The sequence below is a fragment of the Mytilus californianus genome, unplaced genomic scaffold (genome assembly GCF_021869535.1).
Source record: "Mytilus californianus isolate M0D057914Y unplaced genomic scaffold, xbMytCali1.0.p SCAF_2, whole genome shotgun sequence".
In the NCBI taxonomy this organism is placed as follows: domain Eukaryota; kingdom Metazoa; phylum Mollusca; class Bivalvia; order Mytilida; family Mytilidae; genus Mytilus; species Mytilus californianus.
In genome coordinates, this window is record NW_026262668.1 from 91,180,696 (window position 1) to 91,203,854 (window position 23,159).

The following is a 23,159-nucleotide window of genomic DNA, read 5'->3' on the forward strand; positions in this document are numbered from 1 at the left end:
TTCAGAGAAGAATATTTTTGAAAAAGTAATTAGACTTTCACAAAAAATGTAAAAAAAAAAACGTGTTAAGGGCAATAACTCCTTAAGGGGTCAATTGACTATTTTGATCATTTTGACCAAGTTATAAATCTGACTTAGCACACCATTTATTGCCATTTATACTTTCTCTCTATCTATTATAATACTAAAAAAAATAACTAAAAACAGTAAAATTTAATAAAAATAAACTATTTACAACAGTAACCCAACAATGGGTTGTCTGAAAATTTCATAACAGATAGATCATGACCCATTTATCACTTTAACTCCCTTTCATTTTTGCTCTAACTGCTGTAGTTTTTGAGATATGAGCCAAAAACTGCTTTTGTCCCCTATGTTCTATTTTTAGCCATGGTGGCCATGTTTGTTGATGGATCAAAACTTCGGATACAATTTACAAATTAGATACCCTAAGGAACATTCAGTTAAGATTTGGAAGTATTTGGCCCAGAAGTTTCCGAGAAGAATATTTTTGAAAAAGTAATTAGACTTTCACAAAAATGTACAAAAAAAACGTTTTAAGGGCAATAACTCCTTAAGGGGTCAATTGACTATTTTGATCATTTTGACCAAGTTATAAATCTGACTTAGCACACCATTTATTGCCATTTATACTTTCTCTCTATCTATTATAATATTAAAAAAAATAACTAAAAACAGTAAAATTTAATAAAAATAAACTATTTACAACAGTAACCCAACAATGGGTTGTTTGAAAATTTCATAACAGATAGATCATGACCCATTTATCACTTTAACTCCCTTTCACTTTTGCTCTAACTGCTGTAGTTTTTGAGATATAAGCCAAAAACTGCTTTTGTCCCCTATGTTCTATTTTTAGCCATGGTGGCCATGTTTGTTGATGGATCAAAACTTCGGATACAATTTACAAATTAGATACCCTAAGGAACATTCAGTTAAGATTTGGAAGTATTTGGCCCAGAAGTGTCTGAGAAGAATATTTTTGAAAAAGTAATTAGACTTTCACAAAAAATGTACAAAAAAAACGTTTTAAGGGCAATAACTCCTTAAGGGGTCAATTGACTATTTTGATCATGTTGACTTATTTGTAGATCTGACTTAGCACAACATTTATTGCCATTTATACTTTCTCTCTATCTATTATGAAATTTAAAAAATAACTAAAAACAGTAAAAGTTAATAAAAATAAACTATTTCCAACAGTAACCTAACAATGGGTTGTCTGAAAATTTCATAACAGATAGATCATGACCCATTTATCACTTAGATATCCCAAGGAACATTCAGTTAAAGTTTGAAGGTATTTGGCCCAGTAGTTTCAGAGGAGAAGATTCTTGAAATAGTTTACGACGACGACGACGACGGACGCCAAGTGATGGCATAAGCTCACATGGAGCCCTTCGGGCCCTGGTGATCTAAAAACGATGTTAATTTAATAAAGTCTTGAAATTTATTACGAATGTTGGTTGAAGGAACCACGTTTCATTAAAATGACGAGAGTTCGGGAGACCAAGATATTAATCTATTAAATTATTCATCTCATGAATATTCATTAGTAATGTGCATATTAATCTCAGTGTGTAATTAACAATTCTTAGTGTGTATTTTTCAATTTATTTTATCTCAGTGTGTCTTTTTAAAATCGCAGTGTGTAATTTTAAATTCTCAGTGTGTGTTTTTCATTTTTTAAATATCAGTGTCTAATTTCGATTTCTCAGTGTGTTATTTTTGGTTTTTAAATTTCAGTGTGTTTTTTTTTAATTCTCAGTGTGTATTTTTTTCGAAAAAAGGGTTTAAAAATAGTTTTGATGAGAACGGCTTGCCATACGAAGGCTTTAAAATAACAAGCGGTGTCTCTGAATAACTTTAGTCGGAGTAAATAGAAGAGGTCATAGAAAGGTGTCTATGCAATATGACAAGCTCTAAGTCGTCCCGAGTAAACAAAAAACAGTTGTGTGAATAAATATAACAGAGAGTATCAAAAACCTACCTTCTCCAAATTACCATAAATATTTGAATATGACAAAAGACAACCACGGATACAGGCATAATAAGTATATTATGGCATGGTAAAATGTGTTGGTTTTTTTTATCTCAATCCTTCCACATTTAATCTCAATCAATCGACTAACAAAAGGTAAACGAAAGAACATAGATCTACAAGCAAAAGAAATAACTCTCAGTTAATGAGTCATTTTATTTGACTAAGAGTTAAACATGCAGTTGTTTATTGAATGCCTCCAAAGTTTAACGTCGTGTAGTGAGCTATCTGGTCCTGCTAACTAATCGTATAAATGCCATTCTATTGTGTCATGGTTATTGAATGTTCTTTAGCTCTTAGTCTAAGCTGTGTTAATCCTTGTGTAGGAGACAGTCCATCTAAACCCCTGTTAGCTGCCGAATATTGAAAGTCATTACACTGAGGTAGTGAGACACCTGAAATATGTTAATTGATGTATTACATTTAAAATTAACTATATCTGCAGTTAATTGCCCATTGCTACTTTTGTGTTTAAGTAAAAAATGGCGCAACCTCCCGTTACATTTGTTCATGCAGCAGTAGCGGACTTCAGTTCCGCAGTAGTATTGTCAATGTACTAGTATGTGAAAACTTTTATACTTTGTTAATAAAAAAAAAATTAAACATTTTCTCAATTATGTTACATTACATTCTTACAGGACATTTGCTTTTATCCCTTAGTCTTACTTTGACTTATCTCTTCCGATTTGCAATTCATAAACTTATACTGTGATCAGGGGCAGATTCATGCGGGGGCGTCGCGGGCATGCCCCCCCCCCCCCTCAAATTTGCAAAGCATGGGTTGTCCTCAGCTTAATAAAGAATATTTCGATAATTTTACCTCAAAAATGATTTCGCCTCGCTACGCTCGGCGAAAATTTAAGTTTGCGCCCCCCCTCCCAACCTAAAATCCTGGATCCGCCCCTGGTGATATTGTTTGTTAAATTATTATGTTTCCTTAATTCTTTGTACCATTGTCAGTTTGTTTGAGAGAATAAATTATCCATCTATCTGATATGATTTTATCCATTTTCCTGATGTTCTTACTACCTTTTCTATGCTGCATTCTACATTGATTCTTTGATTTCTTACCTCCATTTTGGGGTTGTCGTCTGTCATACCTAAAGCCACCATGGAGATAAGAAGGCATTTGGTTTGTTAAACTACTGCCAAATGACCTCGACCATTCCATATTCCCATGGAAATACATCCCAGAAAGCGGCAGCGGTGGCACATTTGAAAGCTGAGTAAGAGTAGAGGCAGTATTGCCACGAATAACCGCTGACCTTTCTGCTTTTCTTGTTGTTGGCATTGCTGAAATAGGAGAGGACAAGCTAAGATCATCTTGGTGCAATCTTTTTATGCTTGTGCACAATGGCCAAGTCTAGCTGCATACGCCGCACATTCAGCACCAAATGAGGAATATTAATAAAAAATCTTCAAATTACCATCCTATTTTTCACGAAATGGCACATTTAAACACTGTAGAAAACACTTAGCAGAAAAAGCTACAAAGGCAATGTATGAGGTGATCAAAAAGGGGAGAAAACATGGGTTATCTATTAGTTGTCAATTAGATTTATTTGACAAATTAGTGAAACCGGTCTTATTGTACGGTTGTGAAATTTGGGGGTTTGGGAATAACGACATTCTGGAGAGAGTTCAATTAAAATTCTGTAAGCTTCTTCTGCACCTAAAGTCTTCTACCCCAAATTGTGTAATATATGGTGAACTTGGACGATATCCCATCAATTTAGATATTAAAGTCCGTATGGTATCATTTTGGGTGAAATTAGTATGTGGTAAACCGACTAAATTATCAGCGACCATTTATAAACTACTGTTTAAGCTGTCAAATGAAAACGATGTAAAGTTTAGTTGGTTAAACCATGTTGAATCCATTTTTAATGAAACGGGATTATCTTTTGTGTGGTTATCTCAAACATGTATTAGTGACATTTGGTTAAAGAATACAATCAGAACATCACTCCAAGATCAGTTTCAACAAACATGGCTTTCAAATGTGCAAGCATGTTCAAAGACATTAAATTATCGAATTTTTAAGGATACTTTTGGGTTTGAGAACTATTTTGATATTTTAGAATTTCGTGATATTTATACTTTATGCAAATTTAGAACCATCAACCATAAATTACCCATTGAGATAGGGAGATGGACAAATATTCAGAGAGATAGAAGAAATTGTAAATTATGTAACGCTAAAGATCTTGGAGATGAGTATCATTATATTATGATGTGCACAGAGATGTCAGTAAAAAGAAACGAATGTATTGATAAAAAAATATGTAAATCGTCCAAATATAATTATGTTTAAGAAAATTATGAATTTAAATATAAAATCTAAATTGAGAAAGCTGTGTACTTTCATTAGATTTATAAATTCCCATGTGTGCCCTCCTGGCTAAATACTATCAGTATAATTGTAAATAGTGTACATATTTTGCTCTGTGTATTCATGTATTTATGTCTGTATTATTGATGTCATGTAGTGTCTGTATACCATTGTAATTGCAAAGGTTTGACAGAATAAAGATATATATAGGTTACAGAAAAAAGATTAAAATGTGATTACCATAAGAATCAAAAGAACCTAGGTAGGTCTGCAATCACCTAGTTAGCATTCTGGTGGTCGAGTAATTATGAGAAAAAAATGAACAAGTAGGAGATTCTTAACCAAAACCAAACTTCTGCTGGAATTTAATTTAACTTCTTAAGTCAACATTTGTTAACGGTTGTCCTTCGGAACGTTATTTAAAAAAATATATACATTGTTTGAAAATTGTCTTCGATAGCAAAGTATAAATACTGAATATTAGTCACAATTAAATTTAATGGATATATGCAAACTTGATAAATCTTTTAACTGTACTTTTTATTTAAACTTTTAGTATAAGTATTCAAATTCCAGTAAGTTTAATGAACTTTCTGTTTCTGACACTGTGCGTCAAACAATTAAAGGAGAAATTGACCCTATCCGTTTTTCATAGAACTTATATTCGTCTAGAAGAAAATGCTTAAATATAAGTAGATAAACCAGACAAAGATGAAAACGAAATTAAAAGACAGTTTCATTGGTAGGAAAACTAAATCGTAATTGATAGATTGAGTGTTGCTTGCTTAATGTCAAGGGAAAGTATTTCCACTAATAATTAGTACGACAACAAAACATTGAAACTCGCATAGATTTAAATATGTGAAGGAAATGCGTTCAGTTATTATAGTTAAGCCAGAGCAATAAAAACCTCCTGCTCTTGTTACTAAGCGAAAAATTTGATTGAATACATTAAAACCATAATTATCATAATGATAAAAACAGAATAACAACAGTCAAACGGCAAGGCCGTTCGAAAGATTAGATAGATTTGACACTGTTATATGGTATATAACTATACAAATACCTGACTGGTTTAATCCCTGGTCTCTTTCGAGTAGTTTTTGGTGTTTTCGCCATTTTGCTCTCCTGTTTTGAAACCAAACCTAAAAATTGTAAGCAGTCTCATATAACTGTAGGTATATTATTGACATGTAGGTATAGCTTAAATTCCAACTAAAAGATAAGGAGATGTGGTATTATTGCCAATTAATAAAACAAATATCCAAACAGAGACCAAATGGCGTGAATGTTAGCAACCTTAGGTCAACGTACAACAAGGAACAAAACCCATACCATATTGAAATCTATAAAAGGCACCGGCATGACTAAATGTATAACAATTCAAACGAGAAAACCAACATTCTAATTTCTGATACAACAACTAAAAACAAATATGACAGGCAGCAAGCAACGACAACCACTAAATTACATACTCCTGACTTTAGACAGCCAGAAAAAGAATGTGGTATGGTTAAACATGTTTGTGAGCGGACAACCCTCCCCTTACTTGACATAGTGATGTTAAAAAGCACAGCATAAGAACTAATTGTAATAAACAGTTGACACAGAGATATGTCCCTCCTAAATGTAGAAGGAAATATCTTTTTCTCTATCATGGCTAGAAGTATGCCACGACAGATAACAACTATGTAGACACTTCAGTACAGAAGGGCGGAGTACGAGGATTCTCAGGATGCATTGAACATACAAGCATCATTTCACAACTGATTCAAGAAGCCAAAGTGAATCAAAAAGATCTTACAGTAGTATGGTTAGATTTGGTCAACGCCTATGGCACAATTCCACACATGCTGATACAGGAGTCACTAGACCTTTACCATATTCCAGACCACTTAAGAGAGTTATAAGAAGTTATCTCAGTGGGATTGAGCTGCGGTTTACAACAAGCACATTTACAACAACATGGCAGAAAATACAAAAAGGAATAGTTAATAGATGTACCATCTCTGTTATCTTGTTTGTCATAGGAATGAATATGATAATTAAATCTGGAGAGAGGGAAACTAGAGGCTCAAAACCATCAACTAACATTATGCTACCACCAAATAGAGGGTTTATGGACGATTTAACCATCACTACAGATACCCATGTCCAGGCTAGATGGCTGTTAAAGGCCTTGGAAGAGACAATAACATGGGCAAAGATGGCTTTCAAGCCAAAGAAGTCTAGAGCTCTAGAATAGGGAAGAGCACACACCAAGTTGAACTGAAGGTGCAAGGAGAAGTCATTTAAACAATAATTGACAATCCCATCAAGTGCTTAGGAAAGTGGTTTGATGAATCTTTAAGTGACAAGAACAATATCAGGAGAATCAAACAACAGGTATCAGAGGGAATGAGGAACATCGACAAGACATGTCTACCAGGACAATTAAAGGCATGAATATACCAACATGGACTCCTGCCAAGGATATCATGGCCACTTATGTTGTACGAAATTACATTGACAACACTTGAGAAGCTTGAAAGAACCATCAACAGGCATCTAAGAAAATGGTTAGGTATTCAACCAAGTTTTACAACTGTATGACTGTACCGTAGGACCGCCACGCTGCAGCTACTATTAATATCTATAGTGAAAGAATTCAAAGTTAGCAAAACTCGTCTTGTAATGACATTGAACAAATCTAGAGATGACAAAGTAAGAACAGCAGGTGTCCAAATAAGAACAGGGCGAAAGTGGTCAGCCTCTAAAGCAGTTTCAGAAGCAGAGAGTAGATTGAGGCATTAAGACATCGTAGGAACAGTGGCAGTAACAAGTCAGGGCCTTGGTACATCGAAAAGTTGCTACTGGAAAAACGCTAACACCCAAGAGAGACGAAGTCTAGTTCAAAGAGAGATAAAATCTAGAGAAGAAGAAAACAGACAAGCAAAGACAGTATAACTAGGGAGCCAAGGTGCTTGGCCAAGATGGGAATTAGAACAACGATCCCTAACGTGGTCAGAAATATGGCGATATCCTCGATTCCAACTACAGTTCCTTCTAAGATCAGTGTTTGATGTGTTACCAACACCTACAAATCTGCACATGTGGAAACTTTCAGAAACACCAGATTGTCTCGTGTGCGGAAACAGAGGAACTCTACAACATGTACGTTCAGAATGCAATATCGCTCTAACACAGGGGAGATATGTACATGGCGACACAATCAAGTACTCCGGGGACTTGCTGAAATGATAGAAAAACAGAGGAAAGTGGCAAAACACATAAGAAATAAACCTATCAAGATTCAGTTTGTGAAGGAGGGGGGCTATGTGAGAAACGTAAACAAAACACGTCAGGAATGTTAAATCAGGCATGAGATTGGCAGTTAGAAGTAGATCTAGGAAAGAAGCTGCAATTTCCTGATATTCTACCAACTAACCTAATACCCGACATGGTTTTCTGGTTTTCAGGCAGTAAGAATGTAGCAATTATAGAGCTGACGGTTCTTTGGAGAGACGTGCCAACGAAGCCAATGAAAGAAATAGGGCAAAGTATGATGGACTGTTGGCAGAGTGCAGAGATAGAGGATGACAGACATGGAACTTTCCTGTTGAGGTTGGCTGCAGAGGCTTCCCTGCACAGTCAGTGTGGAGGTTGTTTTCTGCAGTAGGAGTGACTGACCGACATAGACGAGCAGCTATTCAGAAAATGGGCCTAACAGCAGAGAAAGCGTCTTGCAGGATATGGATGAAGAGAGACAGTAGTAGCTGGAAACCCACCACCAATGCGCAGTGATTGATCACCACTGTTGATCCCCATCATGAGAGTGTATCGAGCTAGGGGTCGAAACACATGATGATGGATGGCCTCGGCTGAGGACATTGATGGTGTTTTACATACAGTTTTTAACTCCACCAGTACTGTATGTAAGTAACTCGCCTCTTGTGTAATTTTGATAGTAAAATGCAAATGTTGAAATAAAAATGGCAACTCTTTAACATTTAAACTAAGAAAAACTTAAAAGTCAATGGACCATGAACGAGGATGTAGGGCCAAATAATGTCCGTGGAAACGAACTATGCCAATGATAATACAACTGCATACCAAATATCATCATTGACCTAAACTGACATAATCGTAAAACATTTCAAAACTGAGGGGGCGGGGTAAAATTATATCAATTGGAATGAGATGTGCCAATGCTAATAAAACTGCATTCCAAACATAATTGACATAACTTAAATGGTTCCCCTTAAACTGGCCGTGTCACCAAAAAAAATAAGCAAGTTCAAACAAAGATGTTCATTCGAAACGGAAATAAAACCTTCTTGATAGTACTCTTAGAATAGACGATCTTATGATCATCATGTAATCACATTTCAACGATTTTTTTTTAATTTGGTCAGCACCTTCTGAGCGCAGCGACCACGACGACATAGTATATGTATAATCTATTCATATTCTTCAGAAAATATATTATATAATATAGGACATATAAGAAAAAATATACTATATAATATAGGACATATAAGAAAACTACTCTTGCCTAAATTAATCAGATCTAAAAATAGATAGTTATACAAAACGTATTTGGAAGGTGTTTAGGCTTTTTCTTCCTTGAATGTAAACGTTCACTCTTTTAAAATGCCCTAGACAATTTAATCATTCACAATCAAACATTGAGGAAAAGGTATACGTCTTGGGCCGCTGTTACTGGACATTGTGGTATGATCAAGTTATTGCGTTAAGATCGTTCGTCTACGGTGTCATTGTTTTGAATTATAAATAAGTTGCCATGATATATAAACAGAAATTGCATAAAAACAAATACTATAACGGGAGATACAATAACTTTATTTTCAAATCACCTGGACCCTGGCCTCTGTAAGATCTATCTTCATGGCTAGCTCTTCTCTGTAAAACACATCAGGATAATGTGTTTTGTGGAAAGCTTTCTCCAGCTCCTCTAGTTGGAAACTTGTAAAAGTTGTTCTATAACGACGTTGTTTTCTCTTTCCAGTAGGACCCACTGTAAAAATATAACATGATTCCTATAATAGAACAAAGCAAATAAAATTACTTAACTTGGACAATTATGTCCAAAATTGTTTGCTTCAATATTGTCAGCAAACATGACTATTATTCTTTAAAGGTATCAGACCAATTCAAAATCCCTATCTATACAACCAAATTTTGCAATTTTCACAGCTTTTTTTATATTTTACCTTAAGTTTAACATATCTTGAATTGTACATGTATCATCTTTCTACATGCCAACTTTAAATCCATGTTTAAAGTCTTCTAAGAAAGAACTGCCTTTCGGGATACAAGTACTACTAAAAATAACCCCTGGTTTTCTGGAAATCTTAAATTAGTATACCATGGAGCGCATTAATCCTCAATTTTTAATGCAAACTCATAGACATGTAAATTTTGACTCAAAATGGTCTAAATATATTTCTCTTTCACCATATGTTTCATTTCTGCAAATTTGTTTGTTATTTTAAGTAAACACTATTTTGTGTCAGAGTAGGGCTACTTTTACAAACGTTCTAAATTAGAGGGAGTGAATTGGTGGTCTGACACCTACAATTTGTTCGGGTTTTGCTTTACTGTTGGTCCTTTTTGGTTTTATCAGCCAAGTTAAAATGTGTACTGGATCAGTAAAATTTGACCATTAATATTATTACTGAGTCGTTACCTCTGCAGCTGGCGGCCTGTTAGTTGCTGAGGGTACCACTTGTCCAGTATTCAGTAATATGGCACGAAATTACGGATAAAGTTTATTGGAATTTGTTGTTATATAATTTTGAAAATTAATGAACGAGTATCCCTCATGCATAAGCTCTGAATCTTTACTTTTGGTCCTTTTAAATTATTGTTTTATCATCTCAACAACAATTGTTTACGGTTTTGGATTGTCAAATATTTTGACCTCGAACATCACTGAAGAGACATTAATTGTCGAAATGCGCATCTGGTATAGTAAAATTGGTACCGTTAATTTAATTTCAACCTTCTCAATAAAATACTAGTAATCAAATATTATACGAGATATTTATAATTGTTATAGTGCAGTAAAATTGGACCGTTAATATTATTACTACCACTGGATCGATACCTCTGCAGCTGGTGGCCTGTTAGTTTCTGAAAGTATCGTCTGTCCAGTAGTCATTACTTCGGGACTGGCATGAAAATACGGATAATGTTTTCTTGAAATCAGCTGTTATAAAATTTTGGAAATCTTAAAAATTAATGAATGTATCTCCCTCATGCATAAGCTCTGATTTCTTGTCAGGGCGTATCTTTACTTTTTTTGTCATTTTGGTTTTATCATCTCTTCAACAATTGTTTAATAAGGTTTTGGATTTTCAAATATTTTGACCTCGAACATCATCGAAGAGACATTAATTGTCGAAATGCGCATCTGGTATAGTAAAACTGGTACCGTTAATGTTATTTCAACCGTCTCAATTAGATACCAGTAATCAAATATTATTCGAGATATTTATACTTTCAAAAAAAGAAAAAAACCTCTGCGATTTGAAGCAATACAATTGACATTAGAAAACGGCAGATTCAAAATGATCTTATCTGAAGTTTCATGGAATTTCCATATGCCTTATCGGTATAAACCTCTTATGGCAGATTTAATATGATTTCAATAATACTCCCAAACCAAGATAAATGAATCCTTAAATGCGTAAAAGTATTAAAGAATCCTTATTGTTTCTCTGTCGGGTAAATAGTTGATATTTGTCCTCGTGTAAAAAATACAAGCACATAATGAAATATTCCAAGCCAGTATGCTGTTCTATCCTGGACTTAGTGAACTTCGGACAATCAGTCTAGATAATTTGGATGTTGTGTCTAGTGTGTATTTTTCTTGCCTATTTGTTTGTTTATTTTGAAAAAAAATAGAAATAGAAAAATCTAATAGTGTTGTTTTCATCTTTCGTTGCCGATATTTCGGGTTGTGACACTCTTATTAAATTGTATATTAAACTTTGATTTTTTTTCACTATGAATGACCCACAGTTATCGAGGTTATGGTCAGTTCAAAGTTTCATTGAAATTTTAACCTTAAATTCAAGATTTCAGTATATTTGTGTGTATTTTCACGTTGAGGGAATACTAAACTAAAAACACGTACAAGTGAGGATTCTACATGTCAAAATAGATGCGTTTATGAAATAAAAAAGGGTAACTTTTATGTATGTTTTGATGAAAAATACATAGCATTTGGTCAACTTTCATGTGAATTTTGAACCCACAAATATAGGTTGTGTGCGAGTAACAAATTTTAGTATATTAGTCACCATGATTAACCATTTATCTATTTGGACAACATCTGCCATCCAAATATGTATTTGATACTTGCATTTGCTCGACATTTATAAATCACAAAAATGATTCAATATTTTATGTTATGTATTCTTTGTTTGTTATTGCTGTTTTTTTTTTGTAGTAGAAAATTAAATTTGTGTTATCTTTTCACAGTTATATCTCTGTGAATGTTCACAGTACTTGAAAAAAAAAACACTTTACAATCTAAACTTTGCCCATACTAATCATTTACTATGACACAAAAATCAAATGATGATTTTGCATTACTTCAATCTGGCAGGGTAGATATTGCACTTAAAGAATCTTCTCATTTGCCTAGTGGTTTCAAATGATTTCATTTTGCCCAAATTTTATAACTGCATGGTAGAAGTTAAAATGGAAATTATGTCCTGTAGCGGTTGTAATGGGATTAATTCAGACTGGTCATGGCATATGATATTAAAACACATCTCTAATTATGCGTTTATGAATTGTGGCAAATGATTCCACTTGATATTTTTCTTTTTTTTCAAATGACTTTTTATGCATATTGAGGAGTATCGCTAGTACTTAGATAAACTGAAACGTAGCGTAAGCAGACGTTTGCATGATCTAGTCTCACCTGCCTTAAAAACATAGAAATCTTTTGGCAAATTTTGAATTATTTAATGAGAGAATATCATCTATATAGCGGAAAATGAAGTTAATGGATACTGCTAACTTCTTTTCTTTCTTCCTAAGAAGTTCCTGTATGAAGTCAGCCTCATATGAATAAAGGAACAAGTCGGCAAGAAGAGGGAAGTCTGCATACGGAGTATATATCTCCCAGTTGATACGCTATATAGATGATGTTCTCTCACTAAATAATTTAAAATTTGTTGATTATGTTGAACGCATCTATCCCATCGAACTTGAGATAAAGGATACAACAAACATAGTTAAGTCTGCTTTATATCTTGACTTACATCTAGAAATTGACATAGTGGTCGGTTGAAAACAAAACTTTACGACAAAAGAGATGATTTCAGCTTCCCAATTGTGAACTTTTCATTTCGTTGTAGCAACATTCCAGCAGCGCCTGCATACTGAGTATATATCTCCCATTTGATATCCCAGGGCTTGTATTTCCTATCATGATTTCCTTGATAGAGGGTTGCTGCTCACAAAAGAGAGACGAAAGATACCAGAGGGACAGTCAAACTCATAGATCGAAAACAAACTGACAACGCCATGGCCAAAAATAAAAAGACAAACAGACAAATAATAGTACAGATGACACAACATAGAAAACTAAAGACTAAGAAACACAAACCCCACCAAAACTGGGGGTGATCTCAGGTGCTCCGGAAGGGTAAGCAGATCCTGCTCCACTGCTCCACATGTGGCACCCGTCGTGTTGCTTATGTTATTACAAATCCGGTAAATAGTCTAATTCGGTAAGTCACATTCGTGAAAAGGGAAGGGTATTGTAGTTACGACATAAGGAACATATCCGATATCATCTGTGAAACGGTTATTCCATAACGGTCAACCAACTCGTGATGGCGTCCGTAAAATTTACGAAGGGATGATTTCAACTTCACCATTTGGAACTCTTGGTTTAATAGCTTCCTTGTGAGCAGCAATCCTCTATCAAGAAAATCATGATAGGAAACACAAGCCCGGGAATATCGTATCAATTGGGAAATATATATACTCCGTATGCAGGCGCTGCTGGAATGTTGCTACATAAAAATGGAAAGTTCACAATTGGGAAGCTGAAATCATCTCTTTTGTCGTAAATTTTTGTTTTCAACCGACCCTCATTGTCAATTTCTAGATGTAAGTCAAGATATGAGGCAGACTTAACTGTATCTGTAGTATCCTTTATCTCTAGTTCGATGGCATAGATTCGTTCAACATAGTCACCAAATTTTGTATTATTTAGTGAGAGAACATCATCACAAGGAAGCTATTGAACCAAGAGTTCCTATGGGAATGCCGATTGTTTGTTGAAAAACACGTCCTCCAAACATAACAAATATGTTGTCAATCAAGAAATCAATCAATTTTTTGTTTGAAACAGAGTGATTTTTTACAAAGTAGGATGTATCCCTCCCTAAGACAAGATACTTGTATCTGCGTTGGCCATTCTTTTTAATGAAACAAAGCAGAACCAACTCTTTCAATTGGTCTTTTAGTTTGGAATAGGGAATACTTGTGTAAAGTGTAGAAAAGTCAAATGTTTTAATACTAATGCAAGATGAAAGAGTCTTAGATTGTATGTACTCTAAAAGATCTTTGGAATTTTTTGGTATCCACATCTGATTCACGCCACCTCTAGAATAGGTAGTTTCACAATAACTTTAAAGCCCGGCTTTGATTGCTGATAAAACTGATGTTAATAATTTAGAAAGAGGTTTCGTGGAACACTTGGAAGACCCAGCAATATATCGTTGTATGTAAGGACACTTATGTATATAGGTATCCAATACAGTGATGGAAGATCCAGTTCTTCATCTTAGGTTGAAATTTCAAAGGACCATAGAACAGACCTATGATTATCCAGGATTTCCTATTTGGTAAGTGTCGTGGGGGTATATGTTGAGTTTCCAAGTGAATTGTCAATACCCAATTCATTTATCAAGCAGTTTATGTAATGTGATTTACACACAAAAAAACGATGTTGTTGGGGCTTTATCTGCGGGGACAACAACATATTTGTCATGGAGGTAGAACAAGTGTTTTGCAACATTTGGGTCTTTAAAGATTGATGAAGTGATAATCTTAAGAAGCTAAACTGTAAACAAAACAAAACATAAAAAGGCGAATACTTAAACCAAACAAACCCAAAACACAACCAGAAACTTAAACAAGAATAAAAAAATAAAAATGAAGTCTCAGGGGGAGCACTGATCACTAATTTTGGCATACTCGAATATCACATTTTGAAAATAATTCAGAAATAAATAAAAGAGTACATAATACGCCTATTTCTAGAATAAGAAACACACTTCAAGAACTTTCAAAGCGGTTTTTGTTTGTACCGGCCGACAAAGCAGCCAACAATGTGGTGGTTGTATGCCGTAAATAAAGGCAACAGTAGTATACCGCTATTCGAAATTCATAAATTAATTGAGAAAAAACCAAATCCGGGTTACAAACTAAAACTGTAAATGCTACATGGACGTTCTTAAGAGTGAAATTTTAAATTCATCTACATTCAAGTTCGTGCGCTATACAGAGAGTCATATAGAAAACAAACATTTCATAACCACATCACAGCTTAAGGCCTCTTCTGAACATTTGAAGGTCCCTACTATGTATTGGTTACAGTGCTTTTAACTAGTTCCTTAACTACTATCAAAGAACTTATCATTAACTTTTGTAATAAAATATATGAAAATAGTGGAATTGACTATTTTTGGAGTGTAAAAAATTCTTTGGATGTTTTAGATAAATTACGTGCTTTTGATGGTCCTTTTGATTCTGTTGACAGTTTTGACTTTTCAACTCTGTATACTACACTTCAACACAATCTTATCAAACAAAAGTTTTCCTATTTAATTAAATGGTCGTTTGGTAAATCTGAATGCAAATATATTTGCTGCAACTCATTTAAAGTCTTCTTCTCTAATGAGAAAGGTAAATATGCTAGATATAGATATAAGAAGATGTGGTATGAGTGCCAATGAGACAACTCTCCATACAAGTCAAAATTTATAAAAGTAAACCATTATTGGTCAAAGTACGGTCTTCAACACGGAGCCTTGGCTCACACCGAACAGCAAGCTATAAAGGGCCCCAAAAATTACTAGTGTAAAACCATTCAAACGGGAAAACCAACGGTCTAATCTATATAAAAAACGAGAAACGAGAAACACTTATGAACCACATCACCAAACGACAACTACTGAACATCAGACTCCTGACTTAAGACAGGTGCAAACAATTGCAGCGGGTTTAAACATTTTAATGGTACCAAACCTTACCCTTATCTGAAACAATAGTGTGACATCACAACATAGAAAGACACACTATAAAATATCAATTGAAATGGCTTAACTCAATCAAAAGACATATTAACACCAGTGAACATACACTGAAAAGATATACTTACTGGAGGTGTGATGAGATGATTGAAGCTGTTAATTTTCTCCTTGATAATATTTATGTACGTTTCGGCAACAAAGTTTATCGACAGGTTGTAGGTATTCCTATGGGCACCAATTGCGTCCCTTTAATAGCAGACTTGTTCTTGTACTGTTATGACTGTTTGTGACCAAACTCAGTAAAGACCCGTCTCAATTGCATTTAATTGATAAATTCAACAACACTTACCGTTATCTTGATGATATTTTTTCGTTAAATAATCAAGAATTTTCTCAATATACTGCCAAAATTTACCCAAAGGAACTTACTTTGAATAAATCAAATATAAACGGTAATAACTGTCCTTACCTAGATTTAGATATTTCAGTTTTACACGGGAAACTCGACACTAAAATTTACGACAAAAGGGACGATTTTTCGTTACCCGGCTATTGTTAATTTTCCTTTTTTGGATGGTGATATAAAAAAGAAGATGTGGTATGATTGCCAATGAGACAACTCTCCACAAGAGACCAAATGACACAGAAATTAACAACTATAGGTCACCGTACGGCCTTCATCAATGAACAAAGCCCATACCGCACAGTCAGCTATAAAAGGCCCCGAAATGACAATGTAAAACAATTCAAACGAGAAAACTAATTTTTGAACAAAAAATGAACGAAAAACAAATATGTAACACATAAACAAACGACAACCACTGAATTACAGGCTCCTGACTTGGGAAAGGCACATACATACAGTATGTGGCGGGCTTAAACATGTTAGCGGGATCCCAAACCACCCCCTTACCTGGGACAGTAGTGTAACAGTACAACATAATAAAAATCAGTTGAAAGAGGCTTAACTCATCAGATGGATAAAAATACAAATACTACAAATACAAGTGGACGTGGCCGGGTACTAGTACATCCAAACAACAAAAAGACACTAAGTACAGATCTGAGAGACTTATTAAGTAAGGGATTTCGTTACCACAAATTACTTAAAACCTTTACTAAATTCTTCCATAGAAATAAAGATTTGGTTTTGAAGTTTGGTTGTACCTGTAGACAACTTATTTCAAACGGGATAGCACATCCTCATTATTACGGAGATGTTGTTTACCCAGCCCGGAAATTAAGAAACGATCCGGGTAAACTTATCGATCCTTTAAATAAATTTATTCTAAAAGGTTACCAATTCAACACTGTGATTAGATCTTTGAATATTGTTTTATTGATATTAATATTGATTTTGTTATCAGTAAATTAAAAGCAAACTAAATATTATTGTTATATACATATGCACATTCATGGCTCTACAATCTGTCGATACCTGTATCTTGGCATTGCACAAGGTCGTGATTTTCTCTGACTGTTTATGACGTCTTTACACTAAATCCATTGGATGTTGGATGTGTACTGATTGATAATTTAGTCTTAGATGCACGATTGTTTTATTAGTTGTTATTGGCTTTGAACTAGCTGTCAGTAACTGCGAGTACTCTCAGATCTGTACTTTAGTGTCTGTTTGTTCTTGGGATGTACAAGTACCCGTCCACGTATACTCTGTGTTTTTGTTAGATGTATTTCTATTTGTATTCATTTGTAGAGTTAAGCCTTTTTCAACTGATTTTCATAGTTTGCTCTTTCCCAGGTTAGGGGAGGGTTGGGCGCCCGCTAACATGTGTAACCCCGCCACATTCTATATGTGCCTGTTCCAAGTCAGTAGTTTATACTTGCTGTCCCTCTATTTTTATTTTTCATAAGACATGAGACATGGTATGTTCCGTACAATAACTTACCATCTATTTGACGAGTTGTGCTATTATCTTCCTGAGTAAGATTATGGTAGGTCGGTACTAGTTGTTTAGACGAACCATAAGCCGAACATTCTGTTGCCTTTTGTATTTCAGTTGAGGTGTTGTTGTAATCTAAATAGACACCGAAAATTAGAGTATTATCCACGGAAGGTGAATTTTCTATTCTCCTTATCAGGACGATTTTAATTTATTGATCAATTTTAATATATTTATCTATTTAGAAATATGTCTTTATAAGTTTTTCATATTGTAAGTTAACGTAATTTTACAATGGGATTGTCGGGCAAGTGATAACAGTTTTTGCTAAAAAAAAAAAATGTGCGTAATAGTTTATGATTTATTGATAATAACACAATTTTGTCTGCTGGATCCCAATTATGTCACATTTACCAATTGTGTCTGTTTGGGTTGCTCACCCAATTTTGTCAAAATAATGGAACTACATGTATAAACAACTGTCATACAAGTGGGAGGTTTAGCTAGCTATTAAGCGAGGTTTAAACTATCCTTTTATTCGGAAAATGTCTGTACCAAGTCAGGAATATGACATTTGTTTTCCATTCGTTCCGTTGGTTGATATATAGTCTAACGTTTGTTTTTATCAGGTTTTTTGGACTTTGCCCTATTTGAATTTTATACCTTGAAGTTCGGTATTTTTTTATATACTCTTTTATACCATTGTCAATTCTTTTTTACTCAATCGTGAAATTCAAATGTGCAAATTACACAGCCAATAACCAAACAACATGTTTGATGATCTTTGATAGCTCAACAAATAATCACAAACACATAAAAAATAAAACAAAAAACTTTATGACTTTGAAACAAATAACGTATCAAACGTACACTAAATGGCAAAATATCATCACATTTAAACAATTTCAGTGGTTACGGGTAGACTATTTTAATATATTTATTGTTTATACTGAGCGATAATGAAACTTTTCCCCGAGCTCAGATCGTGGAAATCACAGAAACTTTGCTTAGTTCGAGTTCATGGTTCAACACTCAACATAAACTGGGACAGTACTGAGAGTTATATTATAACAAAACTATAGTTCAAAGTCAAAATATCCCAGTTTTTAATAGGTGTAAATGCTAATACATTTTTAATATTCACACGGGTTGGTTTCTTGTTATCTTATATAACAATTCACTTTAACATTTTTTTGTAATTTTTGTTGTTTGTTGTTGATAAGGACAACACCAGTGGTGGGTAGGCGAATGTAACGCGCCCAAGAAATATATTGTATGTAAGTTTTCAGATGTGCTGTCTAATAGATCACTAATTTCAATTCCTAAAAAGTAATTACAAATATATATTTTTCTTTACTTTTCAGACAACAAAAGTCACTGAAATAGCTGAATCTTCGTGTTTTACCTTGAAAAAGTTCCAATGATTTTGATAGCTCTGTCGAAATTCGAAGTCATGGGCGCTGCATGAAAACTTGAACTTAAATTGTTTCAGAAAAATACCGGTTTATAAATCTAACAATGACAAGAACGTAAATTAGTTAATGTTAGTTATAAATCCTTGATAATTTTTTAGTGTTAATTACTAATTGTTAAAAGTCACTTGTTAAACTATCACATTATACAATTTAGGAAGTATGGGTCTAAAACTGCACTTTAAAAAACAGTACAACAAAACAACACATAAGTATAAAATGCCAATATAGAAGTGTAACCATCGGAACATTGTAAATTCAAAGCATCAATTGGTTACTCTCTCTGTGAACCTTAGGGGATGATGAAGTCGAGAGCTAGTATCAATTTACTTGTTCCCGACAGAAATAGTTCAATTCATTAGAAAGAGTACAAGTTATTCAGTCATGATGAACGGTATCGCGTGTTAGTCCAATCACTTAAGGAGATCCGAATATAACTATAATAAATAATTCGTTAGTTTCTCTAGAACTTATGTAACATTACCTTTCAGAGTCCTCCAGAACGGATAAATAATTTTAAAAAATGTGGTATGATTGTCAGTGAGACAACTTTCCACCAGACACCAAATGACGTTAAAGTTAGCAACTATATGTCACCGTGCGGCCTTCAACAATGAGAAAAACGCATACCGCATAGCAAGCTATATAAGGCCTGGGCATGACTTTGAAAACAATTCAAACGAAAAAACAAACGGCCTTATTTCTGTACAAAAAAAAAACAAACGAAAGACAAATAAGATATAACAACAAAAGAAAACCATTGAATTACGGGCTCCTGACTTGAAATAGGCATATACAAAATGTGTCGGGCTTACACGTGTTTTAAAACTGTCGTTTTTCTCTAAAATTCACAACAACAAAAATACACAAACAAAAAGTTGACGATAGTTTGTGACACTGCGAAGCACACCATGCATACCCTTTTAAAACGGTTAAACTTGTAGACAGTGATTTTTAGAAACTGTTTTCCTCGTTTTATCTGTATTGGGCATGTCTTTACAAAATATATAGGGTTATGCCAAAATATGAAATTTGCAGCAGGCTGTCGAACAGCCGTGTGACAAATTCTGCAACAAAAAATATCGCAACCTTTAGAGTCACAAGAAAATGATGACTTACCGATAAATCTGTCTACAAAGCTAGCAGTGTTACCATCCGAGTCATTCAATGTCTGACCATCTGTAAGGTTACCTTCTGTCTCTGTGCTAAGAATACCATTAATGCTGTATCGGCGTAGGTCTAATGTGTTTACAGCAGACGGTAAAGAAAACACGTTGTTCTTGTCGCAGTTTTCCGAGACATTTAATTGACGTTTTTCCATTACAGTGCGGTTCAATGTTTTCGTTAGAGAAAGGCGCTTTAAATAAAATTTACTTCTTGGCGACAGATTTGATTTTGGCTAAGTGACTGTAACTGAGTTTGATATAAAAGTTAATTTTTAGGGCATCTTCGCGATATTTTTTAGATTTTTTTAACCAATCACAAGGACTTTTTGTGTTGTTCGATAATTGGCAAGATAACAACATCTAGATATCGGGGCATGGTGAACTACTATGGTTTTGTTTAATTGATAATGATAGAGTTCGTTAAATTTGAAAGGTTTCGTCTGTGATGGAAGTTCTTCTCCTTGAGATATTGTACGCTTGTTAATTATTTGTCTTTTGTATTGGTCAGGAAATATATCAGCGATGTGGAATTTTTCATGGTATTATATTCCTTTTGGCGTCCTTAGAGAAACTAATACTGTTTTTGCGTTTTTACACTTGTAAATTTATAATTGAAGAAACTATATAAGTGTAATTTTGTTTGAACCATAATCAAGTCAAATGAAAACGATCCATTTAAAATGAAATTTGATTTGACCCACTGACATTGTCTCTTCCTGAAATTCGATTGAATAAGCTTTCCAACACTGTTTTTTTACCAGATGTTATATTCATCAAGAGTCCATCTCATACTGTGACGACCCTCTTACTGTGTTTGGAAGAAATTTGATTGAAAATATTTGTATTACAGCAAATACTTTCACTGCGACTATAAAAAAAATATTTATTCTTCCCTTTTGTGCTGTGTTGTTAGAAAGTTGTTATTTCGTTTTGGTAGATATAGGGGTAGGTCAATTTCCTTTCGAATATTGTTCTATTCATAAAGTCTTTACTAAGACTTGATGAAATTATTTCCCCTGCCACTTTTTAATATCTTTTTAGCAGATGATAAATGTGAAATAAATACATATGTTTCAGCCAAAATTATTCAAGGGAAAATTAAGGTACAATGTGAAAAAGAAGAAATGATCAGAAATTGGCCAAAAAAGGGGGATTAAGGACAAACCAGTCGACAAGTACCTGAAAAAGACACGGCAGTTTTTTGTGAGTTGAAGATATTTTTTTTCTTAAACGAAATTAATCAATGAGTGATGGACTTCTCTTAGAAGACATTTAAGGGTCTCAGTAATAAACTACACATAGAACTATAGCTGAGTGTATTCATTCAATGGGACAAGAGAACTGACAAAAGTTTAAATACCTTGACCAAGAGGAAATGATTCTGTGGAAAAGTTTCATTTCTTTCGCAATAAACCGGTATTGAAGTTATGATACGAAACGTAACTGGTCTTACAAAATGATTCCCAGCAGTCCTATACTGTATGTATATTTTGCTATTCAATGGTTGATCATTTAATATTATTATTTATCAGTCGACTAAAGAGCCCAATTTCTATGTTAACTGTATATTTGAAACTCGACTTTAAATAAAGATTACTTTATATTACATCAAGGATTTGAATAGTAAGTTACTATATATAACCAGAGACATATCAAAAATAAAATAACAAAAAACCGAACTCCAAAGAAAATTCAAAACGGAAAGTTCCTTATCAAATGGCAAAATCAAAAGCTAAAACACATCAAACGAATGGAAAACAACTGCCATATTCCTGATTTGGTACAGGCATTTCCTTATGTAGAAAATGGTGGATTAATCCTGGAACATATGATATTGACAATAGTCCCAGATTAAACCTGGTTTTAAAGCTAGCTAAATCTCTCACTTGTATGATTGTCGCATAGAATTCCATTATATTGACAACAATGTGTGAGCAAAGCAAACAGACTCAATAGGTAGATATGTCAAAAATTGGGGTACAGCAGTCAACATTGTGTTATAATCTTAATCACTATAAAAACAAACAACTATGTCAACAAAGAAAAACAAATGGCATATAGACACTCTATAGACAAAAGACATAAGCAAAAAAGAAAGACAAGAAAACAAAAAATGACCATAGCACAATAATACAAAAGTGGGATGTACCAATACCGAGCCACGCCAAAAAGGATATTACCATAAATGGACTAAACAGTAAAGGTTTAAAAATACACAAAGCCAATAAATAGAACACTATAACACGTAATTAAGATGAACATTAACGTCAGTACCTAGAATCTATATTCCAAGACTATCATACATGTATTATTTGTGAAGTTGATACGGAATATTTATCAACAAGATCCTGGTATCTTCCGATGAACTTTTTGTAAGAAAAAGGATGACGTTTTTTGTCGAGTCTGCGACTTCTGTCGCAGAAAGCTCGACATAGGGATAGTGATCCGGCGGCGGCGGCGGCGGCGGCGTTAACTAACTTCTTAAAAGCTTAATATTTTGGAAGGTAGAGGACCTGGATCCTTCATACTTTGTATATAGATGCCTTATGTTATGAAGTTTCCGTCTGTCATATGTCTATTGTCCTTGACCTCATTTTCATGGTTCAGTTACTACCTGAAAAAAAAGTTAAGATTTTTTGTAATGTTAATTTCTCTCTTATTGTGAAAAATAGGATAACTATATTTAGTATGTGCGTAGCTTGTACGGTCCTCATGCCCGTCAGACAGTTTTCACTTGACCTCGACCTCATTTCATGGATCAGTGAACAAGGTTAAGTTTTCGTGGTCAAGTACATATCTCAGATACTATAAGCAATAGGTCTACTATATTTGGTGTATGGAATGATTGAAAGGTGTACATGTCCAACTGGCAGGTGTCATATGACCTTGACCTAAGTTAAGTTTTTGTGTTTTGGTCTGTGTTTCTAATACTGTATGCAAT

General features: G+C 34.1%; 1 protein-coding gene across 1 annotated transcript; it reads right to left on the bottom strand.

Annotated features, from left to right (window-relative positions):
* Window positions 1-2,233: 2,233 nt before the first annotated feature.
* Window positions 2,234-9,401, bottom strand: LOC127728483 (paired box protein Pax-6-like). The gene is made up of 4 exons (XM_052235884.1): window positions 9,251-9,401; window positions 5,461-5,539; window positions 3,134-3,355; window positions 2,234-2,457 (listed from the first exon to the last, which is right to left on the bottom strand). The coding sequence occupies exons 1-4, from the start codon at window positions 9,281-9,283 to the stop codon at window positions 2,324-2,326; spliced, it is 468 nt and encodes a 155-aa protein (XP_052091844.1). The 5' UTR covers window positions 9,284-9,401; the 3' UTR covers window positions 2,234-2,323.
* Between the last annotated feature and the right edge of the window lie 13,758 nt (window positions 9,402-23,159).

Excerpts from the sequence above, each read along its gene's own strand:
- LOC127728483 (XM_052235884.1), bottom strand. The coding sequence starts at position 9,283 with ATGAAGATAGATCTTACAGAGGCCAGGGTCCAG. Across the intron at positions 5,540-9,250 it reads TTACAGAGGCCAGGGTCCAG|GTTTGGTTTCAAAACAGGAG; the intron begins GTGATTTGAAAA and ends TACAATTTTTAG. Across the intron at positions 3,356-5,460 it reads CCAGGGATTAAACCAGTCAG|CAATGCCAACAACAAGAAAA; the intron begins GTATTTGTATAG and ends CTCCTATTTCAG.